Below are 16,034 nucleotides of genomic sequence, written 5' to 3' on the forward strand. Positions count from 1 at the left end.
TTGCAGAGGATTATATACAGGTCACTTACAGGAGGATTTGGACTTGCACATATTTAAAAGGAAAGATGGCCATCTCACTGTAAAATATCTGTTCTCTTGAAATTTACTGGATGCACAACCTACAACATGCACAGTTTTCAAAGCAGGATGGGCTTTGAACTTGTATGATGCCAGTCTTTTCAAAAACAGGTGTTTTGTGCAGAGCATGTGTCGCTTGAGATATCTGGTTGTGTATTTATTTGAACAAGATTAGAAAGAAATATGACACAATATCAATACAGTGTTCATTTTGTGATCTCTTCTGAAGACTGTTCAGGGTTTTTCTGAAGCATAATAGTAGCCCTAATAAGACCTTTAGCTAACAATAATTAGTGAAGAAGATGTCGGGCATTTAATCATAGTGTTGAACTTAAAACAAGTTCTCAAAAGTATTGAGAAAATGTTTATAAGTTCAGCATTTTTCTTCTTTTCAAAGCTGCTTGCTGTAATTGTGGGTGAAACTTGATGTTCATCAGAAAAAAAATAATAATAAAAAAAAAACAACTGTTGAGAGCAGAATATTCTAATGATCAGGACAGTGAATCTTTAATGTACTTCAGGGTTATTTGTATTGTTTTGGGAGAATTGTGATGTATTTCTTTGATTTAAACAAAACAAAACAAATTCTCTTGACAAAGACTGCAAAACTTATTTTGAATATTGCAGGGATACACTATTGCTTGCTCATTCAGATTGTAGCTGAAATACTTGTAATCATGTAATCACACAGCCTTCCAGCCACTCTGTAGCATTGCTTGGGGTTGTTGTGGCCCAAGTGCAGGACCAGGGATTTGCTCTTGATGAACTTCATCCCATTGGTCTTAGCTGTATAATGAATATGCAGTGATTCTGTGAGCCTTTTTGCAGGAAAAATAACACAGCTAGCTTGGTATCAACCAATAGTAAAGTTAGACATTTACCCTCCTTCAATGAGTCAGCAAGAATGACTTCATTTGCTTAAAATAATTTACCCATTGTACTGTTCTGGGTTTTCTTTACATAGTGAATTCTGAAGATGAAACAAATTTACTTTCTTTCTTTGACAGTCAGTTTACATCAGTTTACTCTAACATTTGTTGTTCTTTTTAGGGTCGTGTGATAAAAGGCTCTTACAAGTTCCATGCTATTATCACAACATTTGAAATGATTTTGACTGACTGCCCCGAGCTTCGAAACATTCCATGGCGTTGTGTGGTAATCGATGAGGCCCACAGGCTGAAAAACAGGAATTGTAAGCTTTTGGAAGGACTCAAGATGATGGATCTGGTAAGTGTGTACATCTTTTAAAATAAATAAATCTGCGTTTTCTGCATTTTCGTTAGTCTCAATTTGCAGTTTCACCACAAAATAAAAGTATTGCTTCTTAAGTATTAAATGTTAAGAAGAGTGAGAGAATGCATCTTGAGAATCTTTAAATCACCTGGAAGCACGTACATACATTGGATTTTGGTATGCTGATGTTTCATCAGGCTTTTCATTAATTTAAACCTGTAGTTATGTGTATTATTTTAGATGAATTGACAGGTGTTTTCTTCCCCTTCTCACTTTTCATGTGACTTCTGTAATCGCTTGTCCTTCAGTTTCTCTTCTTTACCTTGACATTTATTTAGAGGTATAATGTGGACTGCTGACTAAATACATCTGTGAGAGTTAAATTGATCTGAATTAAATCAGCTCTCATGTTAATTTGTTGTGTGGCCGAAAGGAACTGCTTTCAGGTTATGGAAGGGATTAAAAAGAAGGGAAATATGAGTTGATTTCTGATGTTTTCATAAATATATATGCACATTGTATGGATGAATGTAATACTAAGCATACAAAGAATAATGAGAAGGTTGAGAAGATGAATTTAAAGCTATTCACTATTTTATTGGTCAGAAGATTCTTTAAAACTGTAGTATGAATGCAGTCAAGCTAAGTTAATACTTGGAATTCAAAAACCAGTAAAAATAAACATTGTCTTACACTAGCACTAGTGACCTGTAGGTTGCTTTCAGATTTTGTTTTCCTCATTGTTAAATAATGTTTTTCTTGAAGAAGTCTTGAAGCTTCATGAAAGAAAGTTACTAAAAATATTGTATAGAACTTATTTTTATTATAGTTACCATTAAAGAAAAGCTGAGCTTACAGTTATGGCTATAGATGGAGGAACAGGACTTGTCACTTCAGTTCTTTCTCAGCTATTAAATTCATGTTTGATCTTGGGCTCATTACTTAACCTCTCTGGGTGCCTCCTCTAAAGCAGCATGCAACTTCTCCTTTCATCTCTGTCAGTTTCATACTCTGGTTTGTGAGCACCTGAAGAGGTGAAGTATTTTTCTGGGCTAACTGAAGGAAGACCAAAACACTAGTTTATAAATGTCTGAAAAATAATTATATATAAAGTTGAGGCAAAAAGAAAACAGAGATTATACCTATGTATTAAAAAAAGAATGGATTTAAATGGATTTCTAGGCAACTCTGTCTTAATCTTTCAGGAGCATAAAGTGCTGCTTACTGGAACTCCTTTGCAAAATACAGTGGAAGAGCTATTTAGCTTGCTTCACTTTTTGGAACCAGGTCGCTTCCCATCCGAAACCACGTTCATGCAAGAATTTGGGGATCTGAAAACTGAAGAACAGGTAGACTGCCCTTACATACTTCTCTGTTTAGATATTGTGAATTTAATCATTCCATTGTATCTGAACTTTATTGCTTGTTTTTACAGGTAATATCTGTTTTCTTCTTAGATGACTGCAGTGGACTTATCCTTATTTTCGCTTTGTTGGAATTCATTTCGAGTTCTTTTTGCTTTTGGTTAAAATTCATTTTAACTTGTAACTGTTTATGCTGCTTTGACAATTAATCATAAGGAATTGAGTTCTCTTCTTTGACTGTCAGTATCAGAGTAAAGGGATTGTAGTTTCTGTGGAGTGGATATCTGAGTTTTATCAATGACTTCAGTGCAAATGAACACATTTGAAATCTAGTTTTCAAGCAGCAACCAGAGGGAGATGCTTTCTTGACTGACTCAAGAACTGAGATTTCTCAAGCTGTCCAATAAAAGAAATGCATAAATCAAAGCAAAATGAAAACCCTTAATGCCACATGTTCTAAATGTCAAATGTAAATGACGGTCATATACAAAACTTTTTTTTTCCATTTATGTATGAAAATGTTTTTAAAAGTAAATAAGTAACAGTTAAACTACTGTAAAATCACTCATAGGATTTAGCTGAGGCATGACATCTTAATTTAGGCACCTTAATGTGGCTCTTTGCACCTTGTGGTAATCTAACCTCGTGACTGCATGCGTTTTTGTGTACAACTTTGTCTTGGTTCTGTCTGAAAACTCCTCAGTTTCTTGAATTTCTGACTTTTGAGAGCTTGAAGTGGTTAATTTTCTTTGAGATTATCTCTATTATAGGTAATTGTCTAAATTTAAAACAAACCCAAAAAACCAGCCAATTCTTTCCCAGCCCCTTACCGTCTGGACAATCGCTGCGTGTCCTGCGGGAATCGTAAGGGTACGTTTCCACAGATTGTGCAGGCAGTTGCATGTCAGTCAGCCTGGACTCTGACCTGATTGGAAGTGAGCCAACTGTGATCCAGAAGCCATGTACTCCTGTTAATATAGTGTTTGAGCTGGAGTTAATATATCCTAACTCTCAACATAGCTTCTGTCTGGCCAGCTCAAAATGTCAGCGGAGCAGAGCTGGAAATTTTTGATGTTGTAAGTGAAAATATAACTAAAATAATGCCTTGAGTCGTCAGCAGATTTGGAACCTGGATTGCTTGGGCAACGAGTTTTGGAAGAAGTGTTGTTTTTGTGAATACATCGCTTTTGAAATTTGTTTTTTCTTTTAAACGATGAAAGAGATGATATGTTAGCAGTTTAGGTTTTCTCCTTCATTCCTTGCAGTCCTGTTCCATGTAATTTTTTCATTGTTCATCTCTCTGGACTAATTTATCTCCTTTCTCTTGAAGTTGCGCTATTACTATAGGAATTATGTGAATTCAGGAGAAAGCTGCTTTTGTTCTTGTTTCTGTTACACAGCACCCTAGTAGGAGAAGGTGATCAATTTCAGGGTAAATTTCAGCTCTTTAGCTCGGAGCTGATTTGTAGTTTGATGAGAGATGGAACTTTTGAAAACAACCTTAATGCCAACTCATTATATGTGTATGGAGTATGCTTGAGTTTTTGTGTAAAGGCCATCATAAAGACTTGACCAAACTCAGCAAACCGTATAGAAGGAAAATGGACATTTTCCCTTTGCTTTGTAAAGTGTATGTTGCCAAACCTGGAGACAAAAAAAAAAAAAAAAAAATTAAAAAAAATTACTGAAATATGGAATGTTCGTTTTGAGAACAGGCCTAAGTAGTTTTCTGCTTTGGCGAATGTCAAAAGAGATTAAAGTATGTCTAAGAAATATCTAAAAGCAAGAAGAATTAGGAGCAGACATCTGAAGGGAAAAACAGTGTAATTCACTGTATTTAGTGATTACAAGTTACTCTAAAACTTGTTCTTACAGTCAGATTTGCTGAGCTCTGCCTACGTAGGGATAGCTCTGCACAATTGGTGTGCAGTACTGCCTTTGTCTAGAGGGATGGTTCTAAGGGAGATCATTGAATGACATGCACTGAACAGAAGTGGTGTTCACTAAACACTGACTTCAGAAATTTATGTCACAGTGCTAACAAGGAAATCTCAGTTTCTAGGCCCTTGAGAAAAGGCTTAAATGCTGTCTACTTGTGATCTGAGTTAAAAAAATAAATAAATAAAGAGAGGGGGACTTCAGAATCAAGAAAATGTTAGAAATAGAAAAAAAAAATATGTGAAGACTTAGAGCTTTGATTGTTGTTTATTTAATGTCTCCTAGGTGCAGAAACTGCAAGCTATTTTGAAGCCAATGATGCTGAGACGTCTCAAGGAGGATGTGGAAAAGAACCTGGCCCCCAAAGAGGAAACCATCATTGAAGTTGAGCTGACGAATATTCAGAAGAAATACTATCGTGCTATTCTTGAGAAGAATTTTGCGTTTCTCTCAAAGGGTGGAGGTCAGGCAAATGTACCTAATCTTTTAAACACTATGATGGAACTAAGAAAATGCTGCAATCATCCGTACCTTATTAATGGTAAGTTACATCATCATCTTTTCAGGAAGCATTTTTAAGACTGCTCAGTGTGTTAAAAATGTTGTTCTAGTTTCTTCGAGGGATAGTTGTTAATTCTTCTTTCCATAAAATTGGTATGCTGAAAGCAGCAGAAGTGACTGAATGAACATACTGTGCATTTTTATTTATGTATTTTTAAATTAGAATAGTGACAGAACCTCTTAGGTTCTCTTATGTTTAGAAATCTGCTAGTCAGGACAGCATTGCTTTTGAAAACATCTGTACTGCTCTTTTCAAGACTTGCTAGTCCTGTCAGAGTTGGTGTTAGTATCATATTAGTATTAGAATTTTTTCTTTCTGTTCTTACAAAGAATACTTCAGTTATCATGTGGGTTCTTGGATGCTGCTGTATAAATGATGGGTTTTTTTTCTTCATAGTTGGTTAGCTACTACTTGTTGTCTTCCACAGGGTACTATGAGAGAGTACTAAACATTTCTGAATAAAAGTAGTGAGTCAAGAAATGACTGAGACGTGCTTTTATGGACATGTGTAGTCAGTTCATTTTCATAATTTAATTGGACTGGAAAAAGGTCTATGTGAATGCTATATTAGATTTTAACAGTGAATACTCTGTTGCATTATGATGCTGCTATTGGTTTTCGATCAGGACTATCTATGGCAAACACTAGGTGATGAACCAGCTCTCTGAAGTATGCTGAACTGTGTATGTGTTGGTCAGATCAAATCTTGCCTTTGAAGATGTAGCATAAGCTTCTGTAGGTAGTTGTATGCTACTAGTTCCTTGTTTTCCATCTCCTCTTTGTTACTGTGTATGATTTATGCTGTCGCTGGTTTCATGCTAGTTACGAGTTTCATGGTGAAAGACTGTTTTATCATAAGCCATATGTGATTGCAGTTTTTATTGTGTGACTTCCATATTGCAGTGCTTGCTGTTTTTTGTTTTTTTTTTTTTTTTTAACATTTTTTGTTATGCTTAAACTGCTTCACCAAATGGCATCTAATTATATTTCATTTGCAAGTAATTATTCCAAAGGCACGATATAGAGATACTCCAAAGTACCTGAACTCAACCATGCTGGTGGGCTACTCAGTTTATAAATTCAGATGAACATACAATTAAATTAGCTTTGTGGTTCTGTTAGAATTTATTTGTTAGTTCTTTGCTTCTAAGTTAATCTATTACATAAGTGGGTTTACCAGAAAACGGTTCAGGATGTTCAGGTTATGAGCTTCTGAACTCAATGCCTTTTATGTTCCTTGGCTTTCAGTTCATTTTAATGTAGTGATTGTTTTTCCTTGTCTCATGTAATGAGGAATAAAGTAAATGTTTTTCTCTTATTTTGTTTTCTGAAATTAATGAGTAGCATTTGCAGCATTGCTTACAACAATTTTTTTTTTCTTTTCCCAAGTCTCGTATCATTTAACTTATGTTAAAGATTGCTTAAATTCAAGTAGCTATATGGAAAACTTCAAGTATTTTTGAATGACTAATTTCAAGTATTTTTGAATGACTGGTTTTTTAACCCAAGTAAAGGGAGGTGGAGATGTCTGTTGAGCTTTTTCCTTTTTAACATTTTTGTGACTTCATTTGGACTTGTTTAGTGGGATGCAGCAAAAACAAACAAACAAACAAACAAAAAAAAAAACAAAAAAAAAACCAGCAGGTGTTGTTAAGATTTGATGCAAGGGAGAAATAATAAATCCCAACTATTATTAGTGTGAAGGAGCAACTAAGTTCTTTTAATTCCAGGAGAGAAAATACTCTTATGTCCTGTAGTTGTCTGAGCCCTAGGTTTTATCTTGTTGATCAGTAATTAACATCTTTGTATTTACAGTGATGACACAAGTTTATTTCTGACAAGAAGCCTTGTAATGGCATAATTTTCAGTGGTATTTTCCTGAAGAGTAGCAAACTCTGGAAACTTGAGGCTTTTATAAAGAGGTCTTGGGGCCCTTCTCATTTTCTGCTGTATCTAAGGGTTTTGTAAACAAGCAGCAGTGCACGAGTATTTGCATGTATAGACCAAGTAGAAGATTGTTTTGTTTCACATAGACTTAAGTGCTCTAGGTAATCTTCAGTTAAGAGACATAGCAGTTTGTATCATGGAAGTAGTATGACAGGAGTTGAATGTGGTGATTCTTTGTTTCTTGATCAGTAGATTAGCTTCGTGGTGCTGAGAGGAGAATGGCTGTCTGCTGGAACTGTCCTTGAGCAGACTTCTAGAGGAAGCTGCTGCATTTTGTGTATTCTCCAGCCAAGATGGGCAAAGCATTGTCCTATTGGTTTTCTCAGAGCTGAACTCCTTGTTTCCTCCCTAGCAACCACTTAAGTATTTATACATCGTACTTCTTTCTCTGACTCCAAGAGACAACAGTGCCTCTGTACTTACACATGCTACACAGTACACTGGTGAACACTGTAAAGGTTTCTCGCTCTGTTCCTTATGCTCTCTTGAGCCCAAGGAGTCTCTCTTAACTAAAAGATTTCCTGCTATCAGGAAAGCACATGTTCAGACTTCTTCTCATTCATTAATAAAAATCAAGAAAAGAAGTGTTAGAGGCATACGAGACACTACTTCAAGTAGTGTAACAGGTACTGATACCTCTTACTTGGGTAACAGATGCTACACATTCATCACTTAGTTGCAATTGAAGTAGGAGTGAAAAGGAAAAGGCAGGCTTTTATGAGTTTTAGCTAGGATAGGATGGTTGGACTAGCAGATTTTCAGAGTTTGTGGTCTGTTATAGAAGTGAATCTTGCTGAGACGAAACGCTAGTACTGAGAATTCATCATTGATAAGACTTGTTGCTAGGTTTGTTGTGGTGTGGTTGGCCTACTTGGTTTGTTTTTGTAAATATTGAGTTTGCATACTGTATACTACTTGACAGCTTATTATATTCTGAAATTGACGAAGCTCAGTACAGAGTGAGATTACTGCCTTAATTTCTCCTGTTCTGCAAAATATGGGCTAATATGAATAAGGATAGCTTGAAGGATTGTCTAATTCTATTTTCATGTGGGTTTGTTTTTCTTATGTGCAAACTATTAGGATCAGTAATACTTGAAGCGCAGGGAATCCTTGTTGTAAAAATACCTTCAGGTGAAAGCACTGAATTTTGTGAAAGTGAGCAGTGCAAGTAATAAGAAGCTGTCAGCTGGCATAGGGTGGCATCTAGTTAAGACACCATGTTACAGTAGGCAAGGAACCAGTGATCACTCAGTGAGGCTGCATTTGCCTATTTGCTTACAGGCATTCTTGTTAGAGTTGGGATATGGGAGAGATTCTCAGTGGATGCCTATCAGTAAGCTTTTCTTTCTCCTTGCCCCACTCTCCCACCTTTCTTTGTGTTACTCAAAAGTAGTGTTGATGTTGGATGTTATAAGCTACATTTTCTTTAAGAAAATAACAAATAAAAATCAGAGGACCTGAAAAAGGAATCCCCTCAAAAGGTTTGTCTGTATATGAAATAAGCTTAGGATGAAGATTCCTAGTCTTCTGTATAGCCAAGAATAGTTATCTGATAACGTTTAAATAATATGTTGTATGTAGAAGTGACACTAAAATAGGATAAAAGCGTATGAGCATAAGAAAGGCATAAATTTGTTCTGTATCATCAGGTAATGTGCAGTACAAGGAACATTTATTTCTGTGCTTTTACTTCATATGAAAAGGGGATATCAAGAAAGAAATTTTGACTAGTTCTGGAAAGAGTATATATGTTGAACAGCTTCATAAAGCTGAGGAGAAATTAGATGTTCAGTGAGGAGAAAAATCTAAATAGATGATAAAATACAATTTCATACCGCTTATTTTTTTCCAAGGAAATCAGCTTTTTCACAGTTCGGATTTTGATTCTCTAGCTAGTAATGGAAGGGGTAGATCCAAGTCTTGCTTGTGATTAACTTTCATTTTGGACATCAAATTTGGTTTGTATTCCTTACATTTTCAAACAAGAATTTTCTTCCACGTTGAATTTTGAAAAGGACATTTAACAGTTGGAATAGTTCTTACCTTTTCATCTTCTTTCGTAATGTCTGATTGAATTGTGTTCATTAAATGATTATATGAAATTATTTCGAAAAGATTTTACTCCCTTAAAAATCGAATGAATACTCAAAGTGGTTTTTTAATTGCCCTGTTTGTGTGTATGTCTGCTTTAAATTTAAGACTAATATTTTCTATAAATGTTTATTCACATAGTGTTTAAAGCATTCCTGTACTCTCTATAGGGTATTGAAGGCAAGCTCATTGTTTATTGATAAAATCCTCTGCTGTGTTCATGTATTGCTGTCCAATCTTTGCAGGTGCTGAAGAGAAAATTTTGGAAGAGTTTAAAGAAACACACAATGCCGACTCTCCAGATTTTCAGCTCCAGGCAATGATCCAGGCTGCTGGCAAGCTAGTACTGATTGACAAGCTGCTGCCAAAACTGAAGGCTGGTGGCCACAGGGTGCTTATCTTTTCCCAGATGGTGCGCTGCTTGGACATACTGGAAGACTACCTCATTCAGAGACGGTGAGAGCAACAATATAATGCAATTCTAAATAAACAGTGTGTTCCTCAGTGGCCACAGTATTTAACCTGTGAGTGATCTTTATTGTAACGGGATGAAATTCAAACTGTTACTGTATTTTCTGGAGTAAGCTGACTACAAGTTGCAAGTACTGAAGTTTTTCTTTCAGATGAGTAGAAAATGACCTCAGAGAGGCTTTAATGACTTCTCCTAGTTTACTAGTTAGTTAAATGTTTCAGTTACGCTGGAGTTGTTTGTTGTTTTTCTGCTTAACCCCAAGTATTTATTTCATTCCTTGCAGTGAGAACCTCATTTTTACTGGAGGGTATAAAGCAGCAGACAAGATAGTATATGTTCCACTGATGAAGTTGTTGGATACAACACAACAATCACTCAGTTTGTTGCAGCTATTTTGAGAGTACAGTGGCATATTTTCCCTTTTTGATTTTTTTTTTTAAATTTTAATTGTATATTTTTGAAAGAAATAATGCCAGAAATAAGAATATTTGCAGTAAAATTCTCCTTACAATGCATCTTTATTTCAGGTACCCATACGAACGAATTGATGGCCGAGTAAGAGGCAACTTGCGTCAGGCAGCTATTGACAGGTTTTCAAGACCTGATTCTGATAGGTTTGTTTTCCTGCTGTGTACAAGGGCAGGAGGCTTGGGCATTAATCTTACTGCTGCTGATACCTGCATCATTTTTGATTCAGACTGGAACCCTCAAAATGACCTCCAGGTAATATTACAAGGAATGATTCAGTTGAAAACTTCTTGCTTATTTCCTGTGAAATTTTGTTCACCTGCAAAAGAAATGACTGTTGTTTACTCAGTAAAAAAAAACAACAAAAAAAAAAAACCAAAAAACTAAAAAATATACAGATTATTATTTATATTGAAAGTAATAACATTTAAAGTAAGTTTTCTATATTGATTTTCTTTTCTTTTATCACTTGTAACTGAGTATCTGTCCTGTTTCATCAGGCTCAAGCACGATGTCACAGAATAGGACAGAGCAAATCAGTGAAAATTTACAGGTTGATTACAAGGAATTCTTATGAAAGGGAGATGTTTGACAAAGCTAGCTTGAAGCTTGGCCTTGACAAGGCTGTGCTACAATCTATGAGTGGAAGAGAAAATGCTACAAATGGGGTAAGAATTAATATATTAAGATGCATGATCAACAAATCATATAAATGTATAACATTTTTATTTCTTGCTTATATCTTAGCTGGAGAATGATGGCTTTCAGGTAGACTATGGCATATATTTTAAAGTGGGGTTAATTAAGGGCAAGGCTACATGAACTGGCTCAGCCTATCTCATGCATCATTAATTGCCAAAAGCAGACAGGTAGAATCATGTTTCCTCAGTTCTTATTCATTCTCATCATTCTACACTTCACATAGTGTTGATTCTTACAGTTTTTCAGCTTCTTGCAGGCTGCCAATCCATTCATACTTTTTGTTTATGTTCATGTGCTTTAGCCTTTTTTGCTTGGGCCTTTTCTCAGGTTAGGAAGTTAAGTATGTTCCCAGGAGGAGTTTAGCAGTCACTGGAGCTAAAGTAAGCAGATTCAATGACAATGAATTATTAAATCATTTAAACCACTCATATGACTTCACCCTAAGAATGTTGTTGTTTGCATTCTTCTTTTAAAGGTGACTTCAGCATGAATGTTTAATTGACCAACACCACATTATGTTAGGAGTACAGTTCTTAAAATACAAAGTAAAAAGGCAATTGATGTCATTATGCTGTTAGATATAAACGTTGACTAGTGTTAAAACAACAAAACAACTGTCTCTCTTACATGTTACAGGTGCAACAGCTTTCTAAAAAAGAAATAGAAGATCTTCTTCGAAAGGGAGCATACGGTGCTCTGATGGACGAGGAGGATGAAGGGTCTAAGTTTTGTGAAGAGGATATTGATCAAATTCTCTTAAGGCGAACACACACAATTACTATTGAATCTGAAGGAAAAGGCTCAACATTTGCAAAGGTGCATTGACATTTGGAGGAAAAATAATAAAGTTGTGACCACAATAGATGGAAGTGGTACTGAATCGCCGTCAGTGTCAATTGAGTTTTTCAGTACACTTTTTTCAGTTTTCTTCCTCAAAACTGTTGGGACATCTGTATTTCCAGTTGGACAGTAGATAGGCTCCTTTTTTTGTTTCTTGACAATGCTGTTTTGGAAGTCCTAAACATTGCACTTCCAAATGAAAACAGATATCTTTATAGTGTGTGGTTAAGAAATCAATACATGTTTTTTCATGTCTTCTAGGCTAGTTTTGTTGCATCTGGGAACAGGACAGACATTTCCTTGGATGACCCTAATTTTTGGCAGAAGTGGGCAAAGAAGGCTGAACTGGATATTGATGCTTTAAATGGAAGGGTAAGAGCTTTATGACAGTACTCAGTTCGTTTAAATTGAAGATTTTTCTCCTCCTTAATTTCTACATTTTCACTTTTCATTTTAGAATAACCTAGTTATTGATACACCAAGAGTAAGAAAGCAAACCAGACTCTACAGTGCAGTCAAAGAGGATGAACTGATGGAGTTTTCAGACCTGGAAAGTGATTCTGAAGAAAAGCCTAGCACAAAGCCCCGTAGGCCTCAGGACAAATCACAGGGTTATGCAAGAAGTGAATGTTTCAGGGTAGAGAAGAACTTGTTGGTTTATGGGTAAGAATATACTGATTAAATAGTGTGATTGTGGATAAAAACTGAAAATATATAAATTATATATAGTAAATACTCTTTCCTCTTTTTCTTGTTCACATGCACTCTGTATGCTTTTTACATCAGTACTATCTATACTTACCTGTGAGATTTTAGATTGCTTTATATATAGGGATATATATGTATTTCTTAGCTTAAAGCGTCCACACAGTGGATATGAGCTCACTGATAAAATATGTAGTATTGTGATGACAGAATATTTGTTTCTGGCTTCTTATATTGTAAAGAATACCAGAATTATTGAGACTTCATCTTTCTTTTCTAAGTATTGTGGAGAATAACAAAGTGCATTTGTAAAGACTGGTATGGTTGTGAAATCAAGTCAATTCAGAGCTTTTTAGCATAGTTCTCATGTTTTGATGGTACTTAATTTCAACTAATTGATGCCTTATCTTTCCCATTGGATATGCCAGTCTGAATTTCATCTCTTTGCAAGCAAGTAGCTGTATTTAACTACTGTTCCAATGGGCTTCAGGAGAACTGGCTTTACTTCTAGAAAGCTGTGTGCAACAGTCACTAATAATGAATTTCAGGATCAAAATAAAACTGATTCCCCAAATCCCATGACTGTAGGAATTGGCTGAATTTCCTGTTCGTAGTTTACTGGGACCATTAGAGTTAAACATATGTACTTTATTATTTTGAGTGTAGTTCAATTGCAGCTTTACGAGCAGTGAACTTATTGCCTGTTCTGTAAAATAAACATTCTTAACTCATAGGTGCTGTAAGCGGGATTCCCCGATGTAACCTGCAAACGCAGAATGCATTAGTGGTAATACAGGAGGTCCTAACTTGCTTGGCACCAGGAGTTAAATTGAAAGTCACAAATTAAAATACCAGTGCCCTAGCTGTTGTATTGAACATATTTTTCTTGTAGCTGGGGTCGTTGGACTGACATCCTCTCACATGGGCGCTATAAACGTCAGCTAACAGAACAAGATGTGGAAACCATCTGCCGGACTATCCTGGTATATTGCCTTAATCATTACAAAGGGGATGAAAATATCAAAAGTTTCATCTGGGATCTGATCACTCCAACTGCAGATGGGCAAACTCGAGCTTTGGTTAATCATTCCGGTATGTCTACCACAATCAAATAATGATGCTAGTAAATAGGAAAGAATTGCTTCAGTCGTGCTGTGTCTTTAGTTTAAACTATAGCTGTTCTGACATGTTGTAGGATCTTGTCAGATTTTATGAGTAAGGTGGGCTTTGACTGGGTCAGTACTTAAAGGGGAAGTCACCCTCAGATGCTTTGTAGAATGCGGTGCTCTTGCTCATAAAGCAGTTTGAATAAATATTCTAACGTAGTTTTTAAGTATCGCCTACTGCTGGAGTTAAGCTCTTTCAAATGGCCATAAGTCATAAAGCTTGTTTCCTTATGGCCATTCAGATTCATGAGCGTTTTTAGAAGAAATATTGATATGACACCAATTTCTGGATAGTTCTCTGAATTTTTGAAATCTTCACACCTAAATTTGCATGGTAGTTTTGGTTGATTTTGTTATTCACAATTTCCAGATAAATTATATTGTGTTCAGTTTTTGATTGCCCACAATGGAACTAATACAGCAGTGATGCTTAGCTGTAAATGTGTGTTTGTAATGCAGTTTGGTGTGAGAGCTTTTCTATTCAGACTGCATAAGATATAACTGGGGATTTGTATAGGCCTGTCTGCGCCAGTGCCCAGAGGGAGGAAAGGCAAGAAAGTAAAAGCCCAGAGTTCACAGCCAATGCTTCAAGATGCTGATTGGCTCACCACCTGTAATCCGGATGTATTATTTCAAGAAGACAGCTATAGAAAACATCTCAAACATCATTGTAATAAGTAAGTATTATTATTTCATTTAATGCTTTTTATCATATGTTTTTCAAAAGTCTGTGACTTCTTTGGAATGTTTTTAATAGAGCATGGGGCTATTTAATAGGATGTAAAGAGCATTATTGCTTCTAATTTGGGGGATAATCATCTTAGCAGATATCTGGATATTTCTGTAAGCTCTTTATGATTGATCCATTCTTAAAACATTTATGAAGAAATGTGTTTTCTACTTAAATAAGAATGAAATCAAATATGTGATTATTCTTAATAGCATATGGGGAAAAGAATATACCCTCACTTAAATCTGTTTCTCTTGACAACTCAACATCCTGCTCTGCTCTGCACTAGCATGGCTTTACCTTGAGCACTGTGAGCTATTTAGAGCACCACAATATAAGATGAAAACGAAATTATTAGAGAACATCCAAAAGAGGTCTGTGAAGATGGTGACGGGTCTAGAGGGCAAAGTGCATGAGGAGTCGCTGAGTTGGTTTGTTTGGCCCAGAGCAGAGGAGGCTGAGGGGATGAGGCCTTGTAGCAGCCTACAGCTTCTCACAAGGGTAGCAGTGGGGAAGCTCAGATCTCTGCACTCTGGTAACAGTGATGGCACCAGATAGAGCGATATGGAGCTGTGTCAGTGGAGAGTCAGGTTGGGTGTTGGGAAAAGGTTCTTCACCGGAACCTTTGCTTAATTGTTGAATGAATGTCTCTCGAGTGCATCTCTTCTTTGCTTTTGGTTTGTAATATCTCGGTTATTTTTGTGTCAACTTCTTTCAAGCTACGGCAGGGGAGATTCATTAGGAAGTATTACTTTTCAGAAAGGGTGGTCAGGCACTGGAATGGTGGTGGAGTCACCCAGCCTGAGGGTGTTCAAGGAAAGGCTGGATGTTGTGTTGAGGGACATGGTTTAGTGGGAGCTATTGGGAATAGGTGAACGGTTGGACTGGGTGATCTTTTAGGTCTTTTCCAACCTTGGTGATTCTATGATTCTATAAGTGTTCTTCATTGGGTATCTAGCATACACGTGTAAAGCAGTGTCGGTGAAAAGTTGTCTTTATGCTTTTAGTATGTATTGTCTTATTAGAAGTGTTTATTAGAAAGGAATTATTGATTTCAAAAGTATCTGTGGCCTGTCAACAGAGGGAGTGTGATGTGAAGGAGATAAGACATTTAAAAGGTTTATTAGTTCATTTCTGGATGCTAACCAAGCTTAATTTGCAGCTGATGAGAACAGATTTTTAGAGAATTATGTTAGCAAGTGCGCATGCAAGTGAACTGGTTCTTGACTTTTTTCTGAACTGTTACTCAGTTCAGTTATTACATTTCACTTCCTCTTAAAATAATTAAATTTTTTCCTGTAACATTATTTTGCTGTCACAGGTAACATGTCCTCATTACTTGTTATATCAGTTATATCAGCCTTAAACTCATTTTTAAAATTGTGCTGCTGAAATAATACAGTAGAACAATTAGAAGGATCAGGAAGACTGATGTATCACTGTATCAAATACAAGAATATTTTCAGTTGCTATCTTTTTTCCTTCACTTCCTAGACCCACCAGGACTAAGTGAATTGTAGAAGCAACATGTTTAGCCCAGGTAAAATCAAGCTGAGGTAGAAGCTAATTGAAAGTATGAGTAATTTCCTTCATCAGATAGCAATATCTATTGGATAAGTAAGAACAGGGTGTCCTGTTCTCATGTGTAACATGCATGCTGCTTTAATGTGGAGGACTTCTGAAAGGTACAGAGAACCTCTGCATTTTGGTTTAGTTTTGTGGGTTTTTTTTTTTC

General features: G+C 36.0%; 1 protein-coding gene across 6 annotated transcripts in view; it reads left to right on the forward strand.

Annotated features, from left to right (window-relative positions):
- CHD7 (chromodomain helicase DNA binding protein 7) overlaps positions 1-16,034 on the forward strand; it is a 127,306-nt gene that overhangs the window by 95,330 nt on the left and 15,942 nt on the right. For all 6 annotated transcript variants that reach the window (XM_052703392.1, XM_052703396.1, XM_052703397.1 and 3 more), the window contains 11 exons: positions 1,129-1,305; positions 2,517-2,660; positions 4,899-5,154; positions 9,462-9,672; positions 10,216-10,411; positions 10,657-10,824; positions 11,495-11,674; positions 11,960-12,070; positions 12,156-12,361; positions 13,296-13,495; positions 14,087-14,246. In XM_052703392.1, coding sequence (XP_052559352.1) covers positions 1,129-1,305; positions 2,517-2,660; positions 4,899-5,154; positions 9,462-9,672; positions 10,216-10,411; positions 10,657-10,824; positions 11,495-11,674; positions 11,960-12,070; positions 12,156-12,361; positions 13,296-13,495; positions 14,087-14,246 — 2,009 coding nt within the window. The remainder of the gene's footprint in view (positions 1-1,128; positions 1,306-2,516; positions 2,661-4,898; positions 5,155-9,461; positions 9,673-10,215; positions 10,412-10,656; positions 10,825-11,494; positions 11,675-11,959; positions 12,071-12,155; positions 12,362-13,295; positions 13,496-14,086; positions 14,247-16,034) is intronic.

This window comes from Tympanuchus pallidicinctus, unplaced genomic scaffold, assembly GCF_026119805.1.
Source record: "Tympanuchus pallidicinctus isolate F22 unplaced genomic scaffold, pur_lepc_1.0 scaffold5, whole genome shotgun sequence".
In the NCBI taxonomy this organism is placed as follows: Eukaryota; Metazoa; Chordata; class Aves; order Galliformes; family Phasianidae; genus Tympanuchus; species Tympanuchus pallidicinctus.